The 23,861-nt window shown below is 39.3% G+C and overlaps 1 protein-coding gene across 1 annotated transcript in view; it reads right to left on the bottom strand.

Moving 5' to 3' along the window:
- Nucleotides 1-23,861, bottom strand: part of LOC142343102 (acetylcholine receptor subunit beta-type acr-3-like) — a 68,493-nt gene that overhangs the window by 18,318 nt on the left and 26,314 nt on the right. Inside the window, exon 4 of the mRNA XM_075394789.1 lies at nucleotides 4,557-4,790. Coding sequence (XP_075250904.1) covers nucleotides 4,557-4,790 — 234 coding nt within the window. The remainder of the gene's footprint in view (nucleotides 1-4,556; nucleotides 4,791-23,861) is intronic.

The following is a 23,861-nucleotide window of genomic DNA, read 5'->3' as shown; positions in this document are numbered from 1 at the left end:
TGAAAGAGAAGAAGAGAAAAAGTTAAAAGGTATAACTAAAGCCCATATTAAAAAACAGATTAATTTGGAAGATTATAAAAATGCTATATATGATGGTGTCAGTAAATATGTAACTAATTATACTATTGATAGTAATAAACATCATTTAGAAACTAAAGAACAATAAAAAATAGCTATAGATCCATTTGATGATAAGGGCATTAGAGATAGTAATGGTGAATTTAGGTTTTACCAGTGAAGCTGCTTCGCAGATAATTAATTTTTATAAAATAATAGCAAAAGTTAAAATTTATCAAAGAGTTAAGCTGGTTTTTTATTCAAGTTATCCACGAAGTGGTTACAACAATTTTCGCAAGTTGGTTTTACGTGCTTGTTACACGGTCTCACTAGTTATACTGAAAAACACTAATCACTGTGTTTCCACCGATCTCAGTGTTTTTGACTGTATACCCATCACAGTGTGTCCCATATACAGTCTCACAGCAGGGATCATCCTTTTTAAGAACTGTGAATTTGGTTTTTTTTATCTCACTTAGTTTCATAGTATTTCATCAAAGTCGGGGGACGTTCACTGGAGTCAGTGAGGAAGGAACCCGAACTATCCGTCTGATAATGGTTAATTACCAGCTTAACTCTGTACTAGTGGCTTGCACTAAGTGAGACAAGAAATGATAGATTTAAAATATAAAAGAAGTGAATATAGAGTAGTGGATATATAAAGGGAATTAGAGTAATGTGTATATGGGTACCGTCTCGCGGCTCTATGTTGCGGAGGTACCCATATACACATTAGTGCCTTTTTTGAAAACTTCGAAAGGACGCTTTTGAAAATTTGTTTAAAAAGGCGTCCAAAAATTGGTAAATTGAGACTCAGCATAATGTGAACGAAGACTGGGGTTCACGAAGACAAAAACAATGACTGATTAATTAAAATATATTTACCTTTTTCAAGGCATTTGAATGACGTTACTTATTCAGACTCTCTAATAGTAGTATCTCATTATTTACAAGAAAACATTGAACTCCTTGTTTTTGTTATGTAGAAATGAAGTAAGAGAACAGTTAACGAGAAAAAATCGTTTCGAGCAATTTCAGTAGTAGTTTAGCCTATGGCTGCAAGACATATGTGCTATTTTCTTCTCCGCTCTGCGGTAGCTGGTTTTTATGTCAAGCTAGTGAAAATTGCCAGAATCCTTATGAAAACTGGGACTACGTTTCCCTTGATGGAAAAACGAATTGAAGAAATGTTTTTTGTTTCAAATGGTGAAATTACGTAGATCATAATTACTTTTAAAAATGGAAGAATTTCATATAGTAATTGATGGAGTTTTGTAACAAAATGTTCTCTCAAGGACCTTTTTGAGATTATTTTTCTTTTGATTATTAGCAAGGCTATCAAAAGTCAAACAGGACGGGATATCTTTATGTATGCAAGTGTTATTAAATAAAGATACAACAAGTGAAAAGCAAAGAGAATATACCTAAGATCTGCTTCTGCTATAAATTTCAATATAGTGGTGATATGGATGGTCGAAATTTTAATTCGCAAACGAAATGACTAAGAAAACATGCGTCCTAATTACCAGTCGATGGGGTTTAGCTTTTTTTAAATCTGAGTGTTGTTTTTAGGTCGGGTCCATCTATATTATTGATGTTAAGAATGAAAAGAATTCTGTTTAATAAGGAAAAAATTGAAGTAAAAATTTGAGTTATAATCTTTTTAAAACTTGCTTTTCTAGTTTAAAATAGAGAGTACTTAAAAAAATAATTTGCAAAAAATAAAAAAAATGTCTGCAGCCTATTTCTAGTTAAATTAAAATCGCTTGGTTTCTCAATGGTATCAGTGAAGCTTTGGGCTGATAGGGGCCATAAATTACCAAAGATTGATGCACCTGTTTTGGTCCTCGACGTTCTCCTGAGTTGCAGTTGTCTGTTTAAGATTAAGAGAAAACTATGCGGCGCTCACGGAGTTTTATTTCTTGTTGCAGATAAAGGTAGCCTGTGATTGTCCTTGCCTGAATTTGGGCTCGTTCGTGATAATAAAATTCGTGGCGGATAGGGGTGGTGGCGGTAATCAATGTTTCATTATATCCGCTTTATATGCCGCAAATTATCCGTATTCAACTTTACAGCTCTCAATACTAATTTTTACATTAGTACTGTAAAAATTAGTATTGTGAGCTGCAAAGTTGGTAACTCATTAACTGTTCTTGGTAAACTGCAACAAGAAAAAAAAACTTACGTGAGCTCTGCAAAGATTGCAAAACGTTTTCTCTCAACTCATGGAAAAATTTGTGGATGGAAAAAATCTATTATCCACTTTGCAGAGATTATGTATAAAATGAATCTTATATAAAAAAATGATACGAAAGCGTAAACGCACAAAGGTTGTCTGCAGTTTCAAATTCCAAACAATTACCATTCTATTTTTTTCTTGCAATATTTAGTTTTTGTTGTACGTGATTAATATTGATGAAACTGCGGAGCAAAGTGCGGTCGCAAAAAGCTTTAAGTTTTGCCTTCTATCAAAAAAATAAATCTAATATGATTTCGTTTAAAATTATGATTTCTTGCCTTTCCGTTATTGTGAACAATTGTAGTAACACTGGTAAGTCAAGATAAGACTCTGAGGTTCTGTTCAAATTGTTCAGAAATTTAATTTATCCGATTTTCCACGATCTTTTACTGCTCGTTTGTTTTTATCAAGCTTTCATGAAAAAGTATTTTGAAGAATTACGCAAGAAAATTTTTTCTGATGGACGGCAACAAATCAAAATTCATTTAGAGATGTTACCAAGAACAGTTAAAGAGTCCTTTCAAGTACCAAATCAAGGAAAATTTTGTTCAACTTTTTAAATAGTTGTCTTGTCTAGAGTTCTTTCAAAAAACGTACAAAACTTGCTGTCATAAGTCTTCTTTTACTATTTTCTTTGAGACGCTCTCTGTTTTCTTTCAGTCAAAATTTACTACCAAAGAATCTGTTGAGTGAATGCTGGTTTTTCAGTTTTAAAGACAAAGAAACGGTGAGTCCAAATCTCCAATAGAGTTAGGACAAGAGATTTTGAGACCAATCTCGGTTGTTCTAGTTTATATATAAAATTTGCTCTAGGTCATAAATGAATCTTACTTAGCTCACCAGGTCATTTTTGATTTCTTAGTAGTCACACAAAGACCATATTTGATTTCCTGGAAATTATAGGGAAATCAAATAAAAATTTCAAACACCGATCAAATTGTAAAAAATTCATTGTCGGTTGCACTTGGAAATCTTTCATATATGACTTATAAAACCTTGAATGGTGCAACAAGTTCCAGATGATGTAGTCAAAAAGTTTTTAAATTGAATATATTGCAAGTGCAATATACTTTTGACATTTTGGATACCCTAAAATGATAAATCTGAATTTAATACATATTTGGAGAACGATTTTGAACACAAATAAAGTTTTCGTATGTTTCCTGTAATTGATTACTTATAGCTATCAATTGGCTCGGGAGAATGTCAAAACTTTAGTCATATAGATATAAGTACTCTTTAGTTAGCCCCTAATGTGAATAATTTTTCACTTCGGGGTTTTTTAGCGGATGACCCAGTGAAGTCGAAGAATCACATAAATGATTCATATCTATAAAAGACGAAAACGCAATTAGAAGGAAAAAAGATGTTTCATTCTTGGTTATCTTAGTAGAATCGTAGTTGATTTATTGTTAATCGTTCAAAGATCATTAAAATTTTTTATTGGTTTCGTACAAGAATAATCCTGAAAAATGAGTATGAAATCTTATATGGTCATTGTATGAAATCAAAGAAAATTCAAACCAGTAGAGCACGTTAAACTCAAAACAATGATCCACAGTATGGCGATGGACGCCGTATTTGCAGACAAGACGTTTAACCGATAACGAAAAAACTGTAAATTTTGACGACAATCAACATAAAATAGGCGAATGAATTAATTCTAAAGCAGTGATTGGCCAATTTAAAACAGTATTTCGTCAGAGGGCAAATAGACGGCACAGTTGTCATCAACTATCGTAAAGAAGTTCTATCTGTGATTGTGTTGAACCCTATCCCCTGTCATTGGTTGCGACTCCGAAAAGGCCCACCCAGTTGAGCGGCACCCGACTGCACCCCGAAGATACTGGTCCGCCGAACTGCTGAACTATCGACCAATGAGTTTTTTTTACCAAAATTATAAATTTATTGGCATCATTTTTATTTATTTCCTCTTCGGCTGAACGCCTTGTTAGTTAAACGCCCTGTCTGCCAAAGAGGCGCATAGAATATCATCAATTTCCAATTTGAAAACTGAAAATAAATTTTAAGTCATTCTAATCGTAAAAAAGAAAAATCAGTGATACCTGTAAAATCTTAGTAAAGTTCAAGTTGTTAATATTACTCTGGTCCAATTTTGGTAATTTTAAACTATGAACTATAAAATATTTGAGGTACTCTTACATTGCCGAAATAGGGGTATTCAAATTTAGTGTGTGACGATTTAGTGTGCGAAATACATATTAGCATTAGCAAAGGATTTAATAGAAGGAAAACTTACCAATTACACTGCAAATGCACAAAATGCTCAGATGAATGATAATGACAATGACAAAGTAAGCTACGATAGGAAATCCAAGAGAACTGGAGGGCAGAATGTCATTGAGAGTTGAGACAGTTACAATTTCAGCCAAAAGAATAGTTGAAATAAAGGATACTTTGTCTCCTGACTCCACTGGCAATGCAAATACAAGAGTCGACAGAAGGTAGAGGAGCAGATTTGGGCAGATCAGAACTGTCATAGCAAATGTTTCCAATCAAAAATTCTCTTATCTCTTACAAAACCACTTCTTTTGGCTGTTCATTTCTACCGTTCATCAGTATTACTCTTCATAAAGAGCGCTTTATTTTTTGACCCAACGCCATATGAAAAATCGTTTTTTCATCAAGCAGTTAGAGGCAAGGGTAAAAACTGCCCTTTCTCTTTCGTGGTAGTACAATGCACTCAATAAAAAATTCTTTTGAAGTTGTTTTTTTACTCAGTTGCCAACTCTATTAGCTTATAGCACTATTTTTGAAATCATTAATTGTTCATAACTAGCCAGGATTAATTCATATTTGTGCGTAAGAAGCGAGAAGTTCTTTATGTTATGTCTCATAAAGAGTTGGGCATTTAAAGTCAAATAATTTAGCCATGTAAAATGGGAAAACAAAGGCGAGTAAAAGTTAAAATTTCGATAAAAAAATTGAAAATTTTGCGGTTTGTTGCGATTAAAAATTGGAGCACTTGTGTCATTGTTTACATTAGAGTTGTTTTGTCCCAATCAAAACGAGTAACTGATCGCTTCTTTATTAATCTGGGTCGTAATGAATTATAAAGAAGATACAATGATCCTCAGGTTTAAAAAAAATTGAAGCTTCGCAGTGAGTACCGGACCTATCTCATTTCAATTCAGCACTCGATCATCACATTCTCACCATGTTTTTGTCTCTCTCAAATTTTTGGATCTATTTGTTGAGATCATGGTACCATTCAGAACGTGATTCTGCTTTTCCAATTTTCGTCATGGTTTATAACCGGACTGATTTCTGTGAAGCATGATTCATAAACTCATCTTTTTTGTGAAGCATTGTTTAAAAACGGATCTTCGTCCGGGAAGCATGATTTGATTTATAAAAGGACCTTTGTTTGTTAAGCATGATTTATAAAAGTACAGTTGTCTGTAATACACAGCTAAGAAGCAAGCCCCTTTCCGAAGATTATGATTAGTAAGCGTGCCTTTGTCTGTAAGGCATGATTTATACGGTTGCGAATAAAACGAGAGTTTTTCCTCGCTAGAATAACCGATTGAATACCACTTAAAAATGCTGACATTTTTTCATTTGGCTACTATGATTTGATACAAAGTGACTTGGAACACATGATATAACGAATGAAATAAAAAAGGGCATCATAGACATGCTAAAATTACAAATATCATGATTTATATAATTAAAACTCAATCATTATAATTGTAAAACTTTTATATATGAAATTGAATATGAAAAGAAAATAAAGGTGAAAGGAAGTCAAAATTAGACAAAGTGAAGCAAAGATGAAATGAACGACAAGAAGAGTGGAAAGATTACTAGATTCGAGCGGTTGTATCTTCAGCAAAATGGCACAGTAAACATTAGGTCATGAGTGTTGATCTACTTTACGAGAAAAAATAATTCAACATTTTGCAGAAAGCTATCGATAGAGAACTGTGTGTTTTTCTGATAGCCTCCTCAGCCCCAAAAACCACCCCAGGGGCGTTGAAGGCGGCCGTTTGACTACTGAGGAACATATGTACTGCGGACATATTGCCCGATCTGATGCAGCACGGTATGTTTTTTATTTATTGGACGTTGGAAATGAGATGCTGTTGTAATATGATTTTTTTTTCAATATTGATGAACATAGAAATTTTTGATACGAACTTGTAAAATTGTTTGATATCAACTCTCCAGGCTATAGACAAACTTTGAACGTTGTTCTCCTTTGCAAAGCAATTTTGTTCAAAATGATTACACACGTAACAGAAATAATTTCATGCATATAAAACGCAATGTTAGTGGAAATTTTCATAGATAAATAGGTTTCGCTGTACATTATTGAAAAAACACTATGACCGTTCTAAATACAATCATAGATTTGAAGTGAAGCAAAAAATGTTCCAAATTTGAATCACAGTTGTTTATCTTACCTGCGATAATGTGGGGTTCATTGAAAATCGAAGTTTGCAGAAGATGATGCATTAGTAAATGATGATTCAGATACAAAGGTAAGCCTATGCCCCATGCTTCAAAGTTGAATCAAACCCAGGTTGAGGTCCTCGTTCAAAATGATCTATGAAAATACCCATCCAGACCATTTTTGCCTATGAAAATACCCAGGCAGACCAAAAATGCCTATGATCCAGACTTTGCCTCGTTCAAAACTTTGGTGCGTGCATGTACTCGTTCAAAAACTCTTATGAAAAGACCCGTACAGACCAAAATGCGTTATGATACAGACTTTGGCTCGTTCGATTTATGAAAAGAGTCAGAAAGACCGAAAAAGCTTATGATCCGGACTTTGGCTCGTTCCATTTATGAAAAGAGTCAGAAAGAGCGAAAAAGTTTATTATCCAGACTTTGGGTCGTTCAATTTATAGTAAGAGTAGTAGTAGTAGTACTAGTAGTAGTAGTAGTAGTAGTAGTAGTAGTAGTAGTAGTAGTAGTAGTAGTAGTAGTAGTAGTAGTAGTAGTAGTAGTAGTAGTAGTAGTAGTAGTAGTAGTAGTAGTAGTAGTAGTAGTAGTAGTAGTAGTAGTAGTAGTAGTAGTAGTAGTAGTAGTAGTAGTAGTAGTAGTAGTAGTAGTAGTAGTAGTAGTAGTAGTAGTAGTAGTAGTAGTAGTAGCTGTAGCCTAACTTGAAAATGGCCCATTTTTGGCCCATTTTCAAGTTTGGCTACAGAATCTCAATACCAAAATTCAAGTGCCCATTTTCGAGTTAAAATCGTCGTACCCGAATTCCAGTTTTGGGATGCCCATTTTCAAGTTTTCAAAATGAGACCAAATTACAGTTTGGCCCGAACCCCATTTTAATGTCTACTCATATGACTAGTATGACTCCACAAAAAAATCGGTATGGTTGATTTTTTGTTGCGGCCAATACAATAGTTTAACTTAAAACACTTAAATTTAACTTAGAGACATAAATCTTTCTCAAATTTTTGAAAAATTAAATTCTTGTTTTTTTAAAAACTTTTGTTATTGGACAATTTTTCTGCGGGGCTGTCAACTGGGGAAGATCCCCTATTTTTTGAACCCCCTGAAAAGTTTTTTTGCTTTTATAAAGCGAATGTTTTATTGCTGAAATTCACAAGTATTCAGTCAGGTGATTTACAATATGGAAAATGATATCTGCTATTTTTTTAGCAGAAAGTAAGTTTTACTAAACTTTATGAAGATATAACTGAAAATTATATTAACATTTGTCTGCAATTTGATCAAAGTCGCAACTGTTACCTATTGAGTCGAATAGGAGTTGTTTTGAAAACAAAATTGAGTGTAAAACGACTTTAAAATTAACCAAAAAAACTCAAATTGAAGAAATTAGAAGATCATCTCGAGCTGAAGTCTCAGCTTGAACTTGTCGTTACGCAAAACATACAATTTTAGCTTCTGTCACTTATGTGAGCTATTTCTAGCTCAATATGCCATTGAACGTTGTTTTTAGCGTTATTTGATCCCTATTTGTATTTATTTCAACGTGACGGGAGACAGCGAAGCAACTAATTAAATAAAAATTATTTGAACTAAAATAAACACCTGGCTGGAAGTCTCTCGAGACCATATTATCATGTTCTTGATGCCGACTAAATTTTTCTTTTTAAATTGTGTAATAAAATCAGTAGAAATGTGGCTCTGCTGTTTTAAAAGCATAGAAAGGCTAATAAAATTGACCATTTACGATTTTTAACTTGAATATTCCAACTTTATAATTTTGGATTATAATCAATTCCTGCAGGGGTCCACTATTACAAGGGATGTTACAAAATCCAGTTTTTAACAGAAAGTGTGCTGAGTTTTAAAATGAGACTCATTTGAGCTCTTGAGGACCAAGACCTATCTTATCTCGAACTGAGTTCAACATTTTACGTTCTTGCAGTAGACGCTGCAAGAGGCCCATAACGTGCCTAAACGATCAAAAACTGGCAACTGCTTTGGTTTTGCATATCTGCATAACTAGAATTCTTCAAATAAATAGATGAGTGGGTATAGTGTTTAAAAAACTAATTCAAAATGGCCAAAATGGCTACTCATCGATGTCATAAACATGTTCAGTCCGAAAAAAACTTCAATTTGTAGTTTCGCAAAACGTTTTTTTTCTGCGTCCTTTATGTGACACAAATCTTCTCCAAGTCTTTTACAGGCAGAATTGTTAACTATCCCGTGGATGAGCTGGTGTTTTGAAAAAAATGGAGGGCCCATAGACTTTGACTTCAACCAAAAAAAAATCAATTTGGAAAAAAAAAGTAGGGGATCATCTCGAGTTGACGGCACTGACCTTCATTTCGGGGTGGTCCCCTCTTTTTTTGGCCCCCCTGGAAATTCCATTTCATATCCGTTATTTTACGCCCATGTTTGTTTACGGTAATTAACTCCTAAACAGGCGATAGACTTAGAGAAAATTGAAATCCGCAAAAGTTTTTTTAAAAACACCGGATGTCGCAACTCTAAAACACTTAATTTTTATTATATTGAGATACCAATCTTCTCCAAGCCGTTCACAGACTGATTTGTTAACTATCCCGTGGATGAAGAGGTGTTTTGAAAAAAATGGAGCGGCCAAAGACTTTGACTTTAAGCAAAAAAAATCAATTTGAAAAAAAAATAGGGGATCATCTCGAGTTGAGGACTCTGCCCTTCAACTCGGGAAGATCCCCTATTTTTTTACCCCCCGATAAATCCCATTTTATGTCCGTTATTTTAAGCCCATCTTTTTTCCCGGTAATTAATCCCTAAACAGGCGATGGACTTAGAGAAAATTGAAATCCTCAAAAATTTTTTTAAAAACTCCGGATGTCGCAACTCTAAAACACTTAATTTTTATTATATTGAGATACCAATCTTCTCCAAGCCGTTCACAGACTGATTTGTTAACTATCCCGTGGATGAAGAGGTGTTTTGAAAAAAATGGAGCGGCCAAAGACTTTGACTTTAAGCAAAAAAAATCAATTTGAAAAAAAAAGTAGGGGATCATCTCGAGTTGACGGCACTGACCTTCAACTCGGGGTGGTCCCCTCTTTTTTTGCCCCCCCTGGAAATTCCATTTCATATCCGTTATTTTAAGCCCATGTTTGTTTACGGTAATTAACTCCTAAACAGGCGATAGACTTAGAGAAAATTGAAATCCGCAAAAGTTTTTTTAAAAACACCGGAATTCGCAACTCTAAAACACTTAATTTTCAATATATTGTGATACCAATCTTCTCCAAGCCGTTCACAGGCACATTTGTTAACTATCCCGTGGATGAAGAGGTGTTTTGAAAGAAATGGAGCGGCCAAAGACTTTGACTTTAAGCAATAAAAATCAATTTGAAAAAAAAATAGGGGATCATCTCGAGTTGAGGACTCTGCAATTCAACTCGGGAAGATCCCCTATTTTTTTACCCCCCGATAAATCCCATTTTATGTCCGTTATTTTAAGCCCGTCTTTTTTCCCGGTAATTAATCCCTAAACAGGCGATGGACTTAGAGAAAATTGAAATCCGCAAAAATTTTTTTAAAAACTCCGGATGTCGCAACTCTAAAACACTTAATTTTTATTATATTGAGATACCAATCTTCTCCAAGCCGTTCACAGGCAGATTTGTTAACTATCCCGTGGATGAAGAGGTGTTTTGAAAAAAATGGAGCGGCCAAAGACTTTGACTTTAAGCAAAAAAAATCAATTTGAAAAAAAAATAGGGGATCATATCGAGTTGAGGGCTCTGGCCTTCAACTCGGGATGATCCCCTATTTTTTTGACCCACCTAGAAATTCCATTTCATATCCGTTATTTTAAGCCCATGTTTGTTTACGGTAATTAACTCCTAAACAGGCGATGGACTTAGAGAAAATTGAAATCCGCAAAAATTTTTTTAAAAACTCCGGATGTCGCAACTCTAAAACACTTAATTTTTATTATATTGTGATACCAATCTTCTCCAAGCCGTTCACAGGCAGAATTGTTAACTATCCCGTGGATGAAGAGGTGTTTTGAAAGAAATGGAGCGGCCAAAGACTTTGACTTTAAGCAAAAAAAATCAATTTGAAAAAAAAAAATAGGGGATCATCTCGAGTTGAGGGCTCTGCCCTTCAACTCGGGAAGATCCCCTATTTTTTTTGGCCCCCCCGATAAATCCCATTTTATGTCCGTTATTTTAAGCCCATGTTTTTTCCCGGTAATTAATCTCTAAACAGGCGATGGACTTAGAGATAATTGAAATCCGCAAAAATTTTTTTAAAAACTCCGGATGTCGCAACTCTAAAACACTTAATTTTTATAATATTGTGATACCAATCTTCTCCAAGCCGTTCACAGGCAGATTTGTTAACTATCCTGTGGATGAGGTGGTGTTTTGAAAAAAAATGGAGGGGCCAAAGGCTTTGACTTAAAGCAAAAAGGATCAATTTGAAAAAAAAATAGGGGATCATCTCGAGTTGAGGGCTCTGCCCTTCAACTCGGGAAGATCCCCTTTTTTTTGACCCCCCAATAAATCCCATTTTATGTCCGTTATTTTAAGCCCATGTTTTTTCCCGGTAATTATTCCCTAAACAGGCGATGGACTTAGAGATAATTGAAATCCGCAAAAATTTTTTTAAAAACTCCGGATGTCGCAACTCTAAAACACTTAATTTTTATTATATTGTGATACCAATCTTCTCCAAGCCGTTCAAAGGCAGATTTGTTAACTATCCCGTGGATGAGGAGGTGTTTTGAAAAAAAATGGAGGGGCCAAAGGCTTTGACTTAAAGCAAAAAGGATCAATTTGAAAAAAAAAAATAGGGCATCGTCTCGATTTGAAGGCTCGGGCCCCGTAGAAATCATTTTTTCTTACCCCTGTAGCAAACAAAATGTATTTCCGTTATTTTAGGCCACTTTTTTCCCTGTAATTGATTCCTAATCAGGCAATGGATTCCGAAAAAAATTGAAAGCACTCAAAAGCATTCTACTCATACCAAAACTTTGGGCTAATTTTTAATGTCTTTAAATAATTTAGGCTGGATTTTTCCGTACGAACATCCATGAGGAGTTCGAGGAATTGGCATGACAATTATTTTTATGTTTAATAGAAAAACCTGGCGACCAGACCAATAGGGCCACTTTGGCATTTTTTTTTCGAACCCAAATTCTAGTTTTTTGGTTTTTCAAAGTTTTCCCCTTGTATTATTAAGATATGTGCAGTTTCATCATTGTCAGTATTTTTTTCTCCATAAAACTGAATTGTAACAATAAACAGTATTTCAGAAATGACATCAGAAACCGTTCTCAAATTCGTTTTTCTGTACCTTGAACTCTTAATTTTTTGTTTCAGATTTTTTTGCTTCCTTTTTTTTCGAAGTTATTATTCTTTCTGCTTCAGAAAAAAAAACTGGAGGAAAACAACTATAGCGCAAAGGTACTGAAAAAGTTTCTTGCATGAAAATGATCATTTTTGTTTATGTTGTTCTCTTTGAATGGATCTCATCTTTTTCAGTTTGACTTCAACAAACTGCGATGTACCCAAATTCAAGTTTTTCACAAAAAATCAAAATCAACTGAAAACAAAAACAAAACGCTTTTTCCAGTGAAAAGTTGTGTTTAAAAAATTGTGTTCGGCAAGCTTTGTGACCCAACAAGCAAACTGAAAACATTAGAAAGAAAAAAAAAGTTGCAAAAACGACCTATCAACTTTAATAATTTTCTGCTGCTTGACAAGAGTTTGACATAATTTTCACAACTCTATTTTTAGAATTGGGTGCTGAAAATATCGAGATTGCTGACTCCTAACATGTTTATTTCAAAACATTTTGAAGCACAATCCTCAGTAGCATAAATTTTGAATGGCCTCATTTTTGCTGAGTCTCGTCGGAAATTGCTTCTGGTGTTCGAAATAGTTTTTCATGTTTTCTTATGCTATTTGAATCGAAAAATCGGCCCTTTTAAACCCGGATAGCATTCTGAAATTGAGGTTCCATAAATATTTTGCTGAGCTCATTAAAATTAACCGTCTTCCAGATATTCGCATCCGGCCAAAAATTATAAAAAATTCGTACCCAATTTCAAGTCGAGAATTTTAAAAACCTTTTTTTCTCGGTTTTTAATAGATATTAGAATCCAGCAAAATGTTACCTGTCTTGTATGACTATTTTTAGTCGACATGCGAAATTTCAGACTCCAGGACTCATTTTTGAGTTTTTGCCTCATTCCACTTTTCTTGCAGTTCAGTGGTCACTCGTTTGGGTCACTTTCATTTTATGACCTAAAAATTAGGTCGTTTCCAGGCACTAAACGCAACTGCACTACAAGATCAAAAATGCCAGAACTTAGTCATACAGCACCGAAATTGAAAGAAAAAATCAAAAATATTAATTTTTGATTAAGAAACAGAGTTTTCAATTTCCCTTACTGTTTGGCCGCTGATGTCACCCTACTCCGCTCGGTCAATAAAACAACAAATAAGAGACCTAGAATGATTTAAAAAATTGTTTTGGAAAGCTCCCAAGCGTGACTATCAATCTACGATGAGAAAAAGTAACTTTTATAAGTAAAATTGAGAGAAAAGTGCAGTTTTTTCAAAAATTAATTAATTTTTTAAAACCTAATAGAAACCAAAGAAATGCTTTTCAAATAGGGCCATTTTCGGTTTTGGCTAGATTAACATCTTGGCTAACGGAAACAAGCTTTATCTGAGCTCTGGGAACAGAAATGAGAAATCTCCGAGCAAAACCGTAATCCGCGGATCGCTTACCCCAAATTCAAGTCGGCCGTAGTAGTAGTAGTAGTAGTAGTAGTAGTAGTAGTAGTAGTAGTAGAAGTAGTAGTAGTAGTAGTAGTAGTAGTAGTAGTAGTAGTAGTAGTAGTAGTAGTAGTAGTAGTAGTAGTAGTAGTAGTAGTAGTAGTAGTAGTAGTAGTAGTAGTAGTAGTAGTAGTAGTAGTAGTAGTAGTAGTAGTAGTAGTAGTAGTAGTAGTAGTAGTAGTAGTAGTAGTAGTAGTAGTAATATGGGCGTAAAATGCGACAGCCCAAATGTTGTTGCAGTGCCTAGTATCCAACAGAACGTGGAGATACTCATTGGAACACATAAAGGCAAACTAGGACTCCTGGCAGAGACATCTAGCCAGTCACGACTAACCATCGGCACGGAGGTGCTGCTGGGAACGAAAAAGAAAGCGGGCTGGTTCGAAACACAAGATGGCCGGAAGCTCAGATTGAAAAGCTTAGCGGAAGCTAAGCCAGCGTTGGTAGCTTCACAACAACAATCTGCAGTAGCGGATTTAGAGTCGCTAGAAAATGAGAGTGGGTCAGCGGTGGCTGATCAAGAGTCTTTAAGATGTCAGAACTGTCAGCGGCAATTCAGTACAGTTACCGGACGCAAAGTGCACCAAACAAGATTCTGCAAAGCCGGTTTGTCAAAGAATGTCGTCGACAAGTCAAAGTTCGAGCAACTAGAGGCGAGCCTCACCTGTGACAAGTGTGAAAGGAAGTTCAAAACAGTCAATGGCCGAAAAGTTCACCAATCGAGATACTGTGGCAAACCTAAAGCAGCTGCCACACGCGTGTTTTCCTGCAAAGTACAAGATGTTATCGGAAACGAGTTTGAAAACATAGAAGCGTTCAAGTATCTCGGATCATATGTCAGCCTCAAGCATGGAGACCTCCAGGAAGTCAATTGCAAACTTGCAGAAGGTAGACAACGGTTTGCTAACTTCCAAAATCTCTGGAAGAGCAAGCAGCTCAGCGTGCACCTCAAGTGCAATTTGTACAAAGCACTCGTTTTATCAGCCGTGCTGTACAGCTCAGAGACTTGGACTCTTTCGAAATTAATGGAGAGAAAACTTGAGAGTTTCCACTGTGGTTGTCTTCGGAGAATTCTACGTGTGTCATATCTGGAGAAAGCAACGAACGATGAAATTATGTCAAGATCGCGAATGCCCCAACTATCCACGATGATCATGCTCAAACGGATAAAATGGTACGGTCACATCCAGAGAATGGAACCAGGAAGATTAGCCCGCAGTGCCTTCGATTGGGACCCGCCCGATCAATACGCCCATGCCAGACGCGCTCCTGGGGGGCAACGGAAAACGTGGATGAGTCAAATCGAAGGAGACTGTGTACGAAACAAAGTATCGTTCACCAGATTGCAGGAGAAAGCAGCAACCGGGTCAAAGAATGCCTTCAACAATTTCGTCGTACAGCACTTCACAGAATAACCAAACAAATAACTCTTCTTGTTTTGTTTGTATTTGTATTTGTATTTGTATTTGTTGCCAACCGTGCCTTTATTTCATATTTGGAATTAAAGTGTTGAAACAATAGTAGTAGTAGTAGTAGTAGTAGTAGTAGTAGTAGTAGTAGTAGTAGTAGTAGTAGTAGTAGTAGTAGTAGTAGTAGTAGTAGTAGTAGTAGTAGTAGTAGTAGTAGTAGTAGTAGTAGTAAACTTTTTCGCTCTTTCTGATAATAAACTTTTTCGCTCTTTCTGACTCTTTTCATAAATGGAACGAGCCAAAGTCCGGATCATAAGCTTTTTCGGTCTTTCTGACTCTTTTCATAAATCGAACGAGCCAAAGTCTGTATCATAACGCATTTTGGTCTGTACGGGTCTTTTCATAAGAGTTTTTGAACGAGTGTTGAAACAGTAGTAGTAGTAGTAGTAGTAGTAGTAGTAGTAGTAGTAGTAGTAGTAGTAGTAGTAGTAGTAGTAGTAGTAGTAGTAGTAGTAGTAGTAGTAGTAGTAGTAGTAGTAGTAGTAGTAGTAGTAGTAGTAGTAGTAGTAGTGGGGGACAAAATCCAACCTCACCTCCACGTGGTGTCCCCTGGGGGTAGGTCATGTGCTGCGGCTCTACGCTCACATGGTCGAGCTAACGAGGCACTGGTCTTCTAGTTTGTGGCGCAACTAGTCGTATCTCAGCCTTCAAACACCAAAGCAATGAGTACAATCAACCATGGCCCCGAGTCCCGGGTAAGGGGTGCTAAGAATCTCCCGAGGAACCAACTCAGAATTGCAACTTTAAACGTCAGAACACTGACCCAAGCCGGATCTCTAGAGGCTTTGAAAATGGATCTGGCGCGATACAAGTTGGATATTCTGGGAGTGCAGGAGACGAGATTGCAGGAGCAAGAAATTGATCTCGGAGACCACAAGCTCTACCTGTCTGACTCGTGGTTGTCTGGTGTAAAGTCGAGACAAGGAGGAGTGGGCGTTGCTGTAAAGAAGTCATTGATAAACAGCATCGTAGAACAAGTGGCTCTAAGTGAACGTATTTGCTACGTCAAGTTCGCGGCTCAGAGGAGAGCCAATCTAGCTGTTGTTGTCTGCTACGCACCTACGAATGAAGCTAGTCTCCAAGAGAAGGATTTGTTTTGGAGTCAACTTTCAGACCTAGTTTCCAGTTTCAAACATAGGGAGCGTATTTGTGTCATCGGTGACCTCAATGCAGAGCCTGGACACCAGTTGAATGACACCATGAGCTGCAGAGGCCCGTTTGGAATGGGTGAAGAAAATGAAAACTCTGAAAAGTTGTTATCATTTTGCACTTCACACAAATTGCTCGTAGGTGGTACATGGTTCCAGCATCGACAAGTGCATCGGTACACCTTCAACCCTCCCGATCCGAGTTGTCGAAAAAAGATGCTGGATCACATTCTGTTTGCAGAGAGATACAGAGGATGTCTGACGAATGTGAGGTCCAGAAGAGGGAAAACCACAATTACCGATCACGAACTGGTCATTGCGGAAGTATCTATGAAACTTTTGTCTAAAAAGTCATGCTTCACGCCCAGAATCAGTTCTGCAAAGCTGCAAGATGAAACAACGCGTGACTTATTCACGCAGGAGGTCAAGTTACATCTTGATAAGAGCGGCGATTTCGAGAATACAGAGCAGTCTTGGGACAATTTTCGAAAAGCCCTGAACCAAGCAGCAGTGAAATGCCTCCTTCCGGACAAGCGAGTGAACAAACCTTGGATTTCTCCAGATTCTCTGGAACTTATCCGGAAACGAGCCGATCTACAGTTAAAGAAACACAGCAGCGCGGAGGCGCTGTTAGAGTTCACAAACTGCTGTAAGGAAGTCAGAAAAGCTCTACGTGCAGACAAACGGGCATGGCTTGAACGCAAAGGCCAAGAAGTGCAGAGCTTCGCGGACAGAGGCAACTTAAAGGAGGTTTTTGGGGCATCACAGCAGATTTGCCAAAACTGGAGGCCCCAGTTGACCAAATTAGTTTCAAGCACTGGCGTCAACTTACGGACGAAAGAGGAACGACTTGAACGCTGGACGGAACATTTTAGTCAACTCCTGAATCCCTCAACATTCAGTTGCAGTACGAGATTGGATCCCGAAGAAGCAGCTGAAAGCTTGCCGATTGACCTGAGCCCAATTCGATTTGAAGAAGTGCTTGAAGCTGTCCGCAGGTTGAAGAATGGCAAGGCAAGTGGACCCGATAACATTTCCTGTGAGATGTTGAAAGCACACAAGGGTATTGTCGAGTGGCTCTGGGACATCATAGATAAATGTTGGTCGACGGAAGTTCTGCCCGATGACTGGAAGGTAGCAGAAATTGTCCCATTATACAAGAGTAAAGGAAAGAGGTCAGAGTGTTCGAACCACCGAGGGATCTCTCTATTGTCAGTACCAGGCAAAGTGTTCGCTTCCGTTACTCTCAATCGATGCAAAGATTCAGTGGATCGCGTCTTAAGGGAAGAGCAGTGCGGCTTCAGAAAAAGCAGAGGATGCGCCGATCAACTCTTTGCCCTGCGTCAAATAATAGAGAAATCAATGGCGTTTCAATTGGATATTAGCTTTTGTTTCATAGACTTTCGAGCGGCATTCGATTCTGTCGATCGTGAGCAGATGTACCAGATAATGAAACACTATGGTCTGCCGCAAAAAGTGATAAACATCATAAGAAACAGCTATGATGGATTCAAATGTCGAGTCAAAGCCGAAGGTGAGAAGGGACGCTTATTTGATGTCAGAACAGGCGTTAGGCAGGGTGATGTGTGGTCCCCAATCCTATTCGGCCTTGTCATCAACTACATTTTAGCTAACTCGGTGCATGGAGGATTAGACATTGGGAGATTGGTGGCTGACTTAGATTTTGCTGATGATGTTGCTCTCGTGGGGGTCTCAGACAGTGAGGTGCAAGAAAACCTACATCGAATCGAGGCCCTAGCGGAAGCCGCTGGTCTGAAGATTAATGTGGCCAAAACAAAGAATATGGGCGTAAAATGCGACAGCCCAAATGTTGTTGCAGTGCCTAGTATCCAACAGAACGTGGAGATACTCACTGGAACACATAAAGGCAAACTAGGACTCCTGGCAGAGACATCTAGCCAGTCACGACTAACCATCGGCACGGAGGTGCTGCTGGGAACGAAAAAGAAAGCGGGCTGGTTCGAAACACAAGATGGCCGGAAGCTCAGATTGAAAAGCTTAGCGGAGGCTAAGCCAGCGTTGGTAGCTTCACAACAACAATCTGCAGTAGCGGATTTAGAGTCGCTAGAAAATGAGAGTGGGTCAGCGGTGGCTGATCAAGAGTCTTTAAGATGTCAGAACTGTCAGCGGCAATTCAGTACAGTTACCGGACGCAAAGTGCACCAAACAAGATTCTGCAAAGCCGGTTTGTCAAAGAATGTCGTCGACAAGTCAAAGTTCGAGCAACTAGAGGCGAGCCTCACCTGTGACAAGTGTGAAAGGAAGTTCAAAACAGTCAATGGCCGAAAAGTTCACCAATCGAGATACTGTGGCAAACCTAAAGCAGCTGCCACACGCGTGTTTTCCTGCAAAGTACAAGATGTTATCGGAAACGAGTTTGAAAACATAGAAGCGTTCAAGTATCTCGGATCATATGTCAGCCTCAAGCATGGAGACCTCCAGGAAGTCAATTGCAAACTTGCAGAAGGTAGACAACGGTTTGCTAACTTCCAAAATCTCTGGAAGAGCAAGCAGCTCAGCGTGCACCTCAAGTGCAATTTGTACAAAGCACTCGTTTTATCAGCCGTGCTGTACAGCTCAGAGACTTGGACTCTTTCGAAATTAATGGAGAGAAAACTTGATAGTTTCCACTGTGGTTGTCTTCGGAGAATTCTACGTGTGTCATATCTGGAGAAAGCAACGAACGATGAAATTATGTCAAGATCGCGAATGCCCCAACTATCCACGATGATCATGCTCAAACGGATAAAATGGTACGGTCACATCCAGAGAATGGAACCAGGAAGTTTAGCCCGCAGTGCCTTCGATTGGGACCCGCCCGATCAATACGCCCATGCCAGACGCGCTCCTGGGGGGCAACGGAAAACGTGGATGAGTCAAATCGAAGGAGACTGTGTACGAAACAAAGTATCGTTCACAAGATTGCAGGAGAAAGCAGCAACCGGGTCAAAGAATGCCTTCAACAATTTCGTCGTACAGCACTTCACAGAATAACCAAACAAATAACTCTTCTTGTTTTGTTTGTATTTGTATTTGTATTTGTTGCCAACCGTGCCTTTATTTCATATTTGGAATTAAAGTGTTGAAACAGTAGTAGTAGTAGTAGTAGTAGTAGTAGTAGTAGTAGTAGTAGTAGTAGTAGTAGTGGGGGACAAAATCCAACCTCACCTCCACGTGGTGTCCCCTGGGGGTAGGTCATGTGCTGCGGCTCTACGCTCACATGGTCGAGCTAACGAGGCACTGGTCTTCTAGTTTGTGGCGCAACTAGTCGTATCTCAGCCTTCAAACACCAAAGCAATGAGTACAATCAACCATGGCCCCGAGTCCCGGGTAAGGGGTGCTAAGAATCTCCCGAGGAACCAACTCAGAATTGCAACTTTAAACGTCAGAACACTGACCCAAGCCGGATCTCTAGAGGCTTTGAAAATGGATCTGGCGCGATACAAGTTGGATATTCTGGGAGTGCAGGAGACGAGATTGCAGGAGCAAGAAATTGATCTCGGAGACCACAAGCTCTACCTGTCTGACTCGTGGTTGTCTGGTGTAAAGTCGAGACAAGGAGGAGTGGGCGTTGCTGTAAAGAAGTCATTGATAAACAGCATCGTAGAACAAGTGGCTCTAAGTGAACGTATTTGCTACGTCAAGTTCGCGGCTCAGAGGAGAGCCAATCTAGCTGTTGTTGTCTGCTACGCACCTACGAATGAAGCTAGTCTCCAAGAGAAGGATTTGTTTTGGAGTCAACTTTCAGACCTAGTTTCCAGTTTCAAACATAGGGAGCGTATTTGTGTCATCGGTGACCTCAATGCAGAGCCTGGACACCAGTTGAATGACACCATGAGCTGCAGAGGCCCGTTTGGAATGGGTGAAGAAAATGAAAACTCTGAAAAGTTGTTATCATTTTGCACTTCACACAAATTGCTCGTAGGTGGTACATGGTTCCAGCATCGACAAGTGCATCGGTACACCTTCAACCCTCCCGATCCGAGTTGTCGAAAAAAGGTGCTGGATCACATTCTGTTTGCAGAGAGATACAGAGGATGTCTGACGAATGTGAGGTCCAGAAGAGGGAAAACCACAATTACCGATCACGAACTGGTCATTGCGGAAGTATCTATGAAACTTTTGTCTAAAAAGTCATGCTTCACGCCCAGAATCAGTTCTGCAAAGCTGCAAGATGAAACAACGCGTGACTTATTCACGCAGGAGGTCAAGTTACATCTTGATAAGAGCGGCGATTTCGAGAATACAGAGCAGTCTTGGGACAATTTTCGAAAGGCCCTGAACCAAGCAGCAGTGAAATGCCTCCTTCCGGACAAGCGAGTGAACAAACCTTGGATTTCTCCAGATTCTCTGGAACTTATCCGGAAACGAGCCGATCTACAGTTAAAGAAACACAGCAGCGCGGAGGCGCTGTTAGAGTTCACAAACTGCTGTAAGGAAGTCAGAAAAGCTCTACGTGCAGACAAACGGGCATGGCTTGAACGCAAAGGCCAAGAAGTGCAGAGCTTCGCGGACAGAGGCAACTTAAAGGAGGTTTTTGGGGCATCACAGCAGATTTGCCAAAACTGGAGGCCCCAGTTGACCAAATTAGTTTCAAGCACTGGCGTCAAATTACGGACGAAAGAGGAACGACTTGAACGCTGGACGGAACATTTTAGTCAACTCCTGAATCCCTCAACATTCCGTTGCAGTACGAGATTGGATCCCGAAGAAGCAGCTGAAAGCTTGCCGATTGACCTGAGCCCAATTCGATTTGAAGAAGTGCTTGAAGCTGTCCGCAGGTTGAAGAATGGCAAGGCAAGTGGACCCGATAACATTTCCTGTGAGATGTTGAAAGCACACAAGGGTATTGTCGAGTGGCTCTGGGACATCATAGATAAATGTTGGTCGACGGAAGTTCTGCCCGATGACTGGAAGGTAGCAGAAATTGTCCCATTATACAAGAGTAAAGGAAAGAGGTCAGAGTGTTCGAACCACCGAGGGATCTCTCTATTGTCAGTACCAGGCAAAGTGTTCGCTTCCGTTACTCTCAATCGATGCAAAGATTCAGTGGATCGCGTCTTAAGGGAAGAGCAGTGCGGCTTCAGAAAAAGCAGAGGATGCGCCGATCAACTCTTTGCCCTGCGTCAAATAATAGAGAAATCAATGGCGTTTCAATTGGATATTAGCTTTTGTTTCATAGACTTTCGAGCGGCATTCGATTCTGTCGATCGTGAGCAGATGTACCAGATAATGAAACACTATGGTCTGCCGCAAAAAGTGATAAACATCATAAGAAACAGCTATGATGGATTCAAATGTCGAGTCAAAGCCGAAGGTGAGAAGGGACGCTTATTTGATGTCAGAACAGGCGTTAGGCAGGGTGATGTGTGGTCCCCAATCCTATTCGGCCTTGTCATCAACTACATTTTAGCTAACTCGGTGCATGGAGGATTAGACATTGGGAGATTGGTGGCTGACTTAGATTTTGCTGATGATGTTGCTCTCGTGGGGGTCTCAGACAGTGAGGTGCAAGAAAACCTACATCGAATCGAGGCCCTAGCGGAAGCCGCTGGTCTGAAGATTAATGTGGCCAAAACAAAGAATATGGGCGTAAAATGCAACAGCCCAAATGTTGTTGCAGTGCCTAGTATCCAACAGAACGTGGAGATACTCACTGGAACACATAAAGGCAAACTAGGACTCCTGGCAGAGACATCTAGCCAGTCAAGACTAACCATCGGCACGGAGGTGCTGCTGGGAACGAAAAAGAAAGCGGGCTGGTTCGAAACACAAGATGGCCGGAAGCTCAGATTGAAAAGCTTAGCGGAGGCTAAGCCAGCGTTGGTAGCTTCACAACAACAATCTGCAGTAGCGGATTTAGAGTCGCTAGAAAATGAGAGTGGGTCAGCGGTGGCTGATCAAGAGTCTTTAAGATGTCAGAACTGTCAGCGGCAATTCAGTACAGTTACCGGACGCAAAGTGCACCAAACAAGATTCTGCAAAGCCGGTTTGTCAAAGAATGTCGTCGACAAGTCAAAGTTCGAGCAACTAGAGGCGAGCCTCACCTGTGACAAGTGTGAAAGGAAGTTCAAAACAGTCAATGGCCGAAAAGTTCACCAATCGAGATACTGTGGCAAACCTAAAGCAGCTGCCACACGCGTGTTTTCCTACAAAGTACAAGATGTTATCGGAAACGAGTTTGAAAACATAGAAGCGTTCAAGTATCTCGGATCATATGTCAGCCTCAAGCATGGAGACCTCCAGGAAGTCAATTGCAAACTTGCAGAAGGTAGACAACGGTTTGCTAACTTCCAAAATCTCTGGAAGAGCAAGCAGCTCAGCGTGCACCTCAAGTGCAATTTGTACAAAGCACTCGTTTTATCAGCCGTGCTGTACAGCTCAGAGACTTGGACTCTTTCGAAATTAATGGAGAGAAAACTTGAGAGCTTCCACTGTGGTTGTCTTCGGAGAATTCTACGTGTGTCATATCTGGAGAAAGCAACGAACGATGAAATTATGTCAAGATCGCGAATGCCCCAACTATCCACGATGATCATGCTCAAACGGATAAAATGGTACGGTCACATCCAGAGAATGGAACCAGGAAGATTAGCCCGCAGTGCCTTCGATTGGGACCCGCCCGATCAATACGCCCATGCCAGACGCGCTCCTGGGGGGCAACGGAAAACGTGGATGAGTCAAATCGAAGGAGACTGTGTACGAAACAAAGTATCGTTCACCAGATTGCAGGAGAAAGCAGCAACCGGGTCAAAGAATGCCTTCAACAATTTCGTCGTACAGCACTTCACAGAATAACCAAACAAATAACTCTTCTTGTTTTGTTTGTATTTGTATTTGTATTTGTTGCCAACCGTGCCTTTATTTCATATTTGGAATTAAAGTGTTGAAACAGTAGTAGTAGTAGTAGTAGTAGTAGTAGTAGTAGTAGTAGTAGTAGTAGTAGTAGTAGTAGTAGTAGTAGTAGTAGTAGTAGTAGTAGTAGTAGTAGTAGTAGTAGTAGTAGTAGTAGTAGTAGTAGTAGTAGTAGTAGTAGTAGTAGTAGTAGTAGTAGTAGTAGTAGTAGTAGTAGTAGTAGTAATAGTAGTAGTAGTAGTAGTAGTAGTAGTGGGGGACAAAATCCAACCTCACCTCCACGTGGTGTCCCCTGGGGGTAGGTCATGTGCTGCGGCTCTCCGCTCACATGGTCGAGCTAACGAGGCACTGGTCTTCTAGTTTGTGGCGCAACTAGTCGTATCTCAGCCTTCAAACACCAAAGCAATGAGTATTGCAGGAGCAAGAAATTGATCTCGGAGACCACAAGCTCTACCTGTCTGACTCGTGGTTGTCTGGTGTAAAGTCGAGACAAGGAGGAGTGGGCGTTGAATGAAACACTATGGTCTTCCGCAAAAAGTGATAAACATCATAAGAAACAGCTATGATGGATTCAAATGTCGAGTGAAAGCCGAAGGTGAGAAAGGACGCTTATTTGATGTCAGAACGGGCGTTAGGCAGGGTGATGTGTGGTCCCCAATCCTATTCGGCCTTGTCATCAACTACATTTTGGCTAACTCGGTGCGTGGAGGATTAGACATTGGGAGACTGGTGGCTGACTTAGATTTTGCTGATGATGTTGCTCTCGTGGGGGTCTCAGACAGTGAGGTGCAAGAAAACCTACATCGAATCGAGGCCCTTGCGG

This window comes from Convolutriloba macropyga, chromosome 7 (genome assembly GCF_964194025.1).
Source record: "Convolutriloba macropyga chromosome 7, txConMacr16.3, whole genome shotgun sequence".
Taxonomy (NCBI): Eukaryota; Metazoa; Xenacoelomorpha; order Acoela; family Convolutidae; genus Convolutriloba; species Convolutriloba macropyga.
Note: the sequence above shows the minus strand (reverse complement) of the source record. Positions and strands in the feature narration are given on the sequence as shown.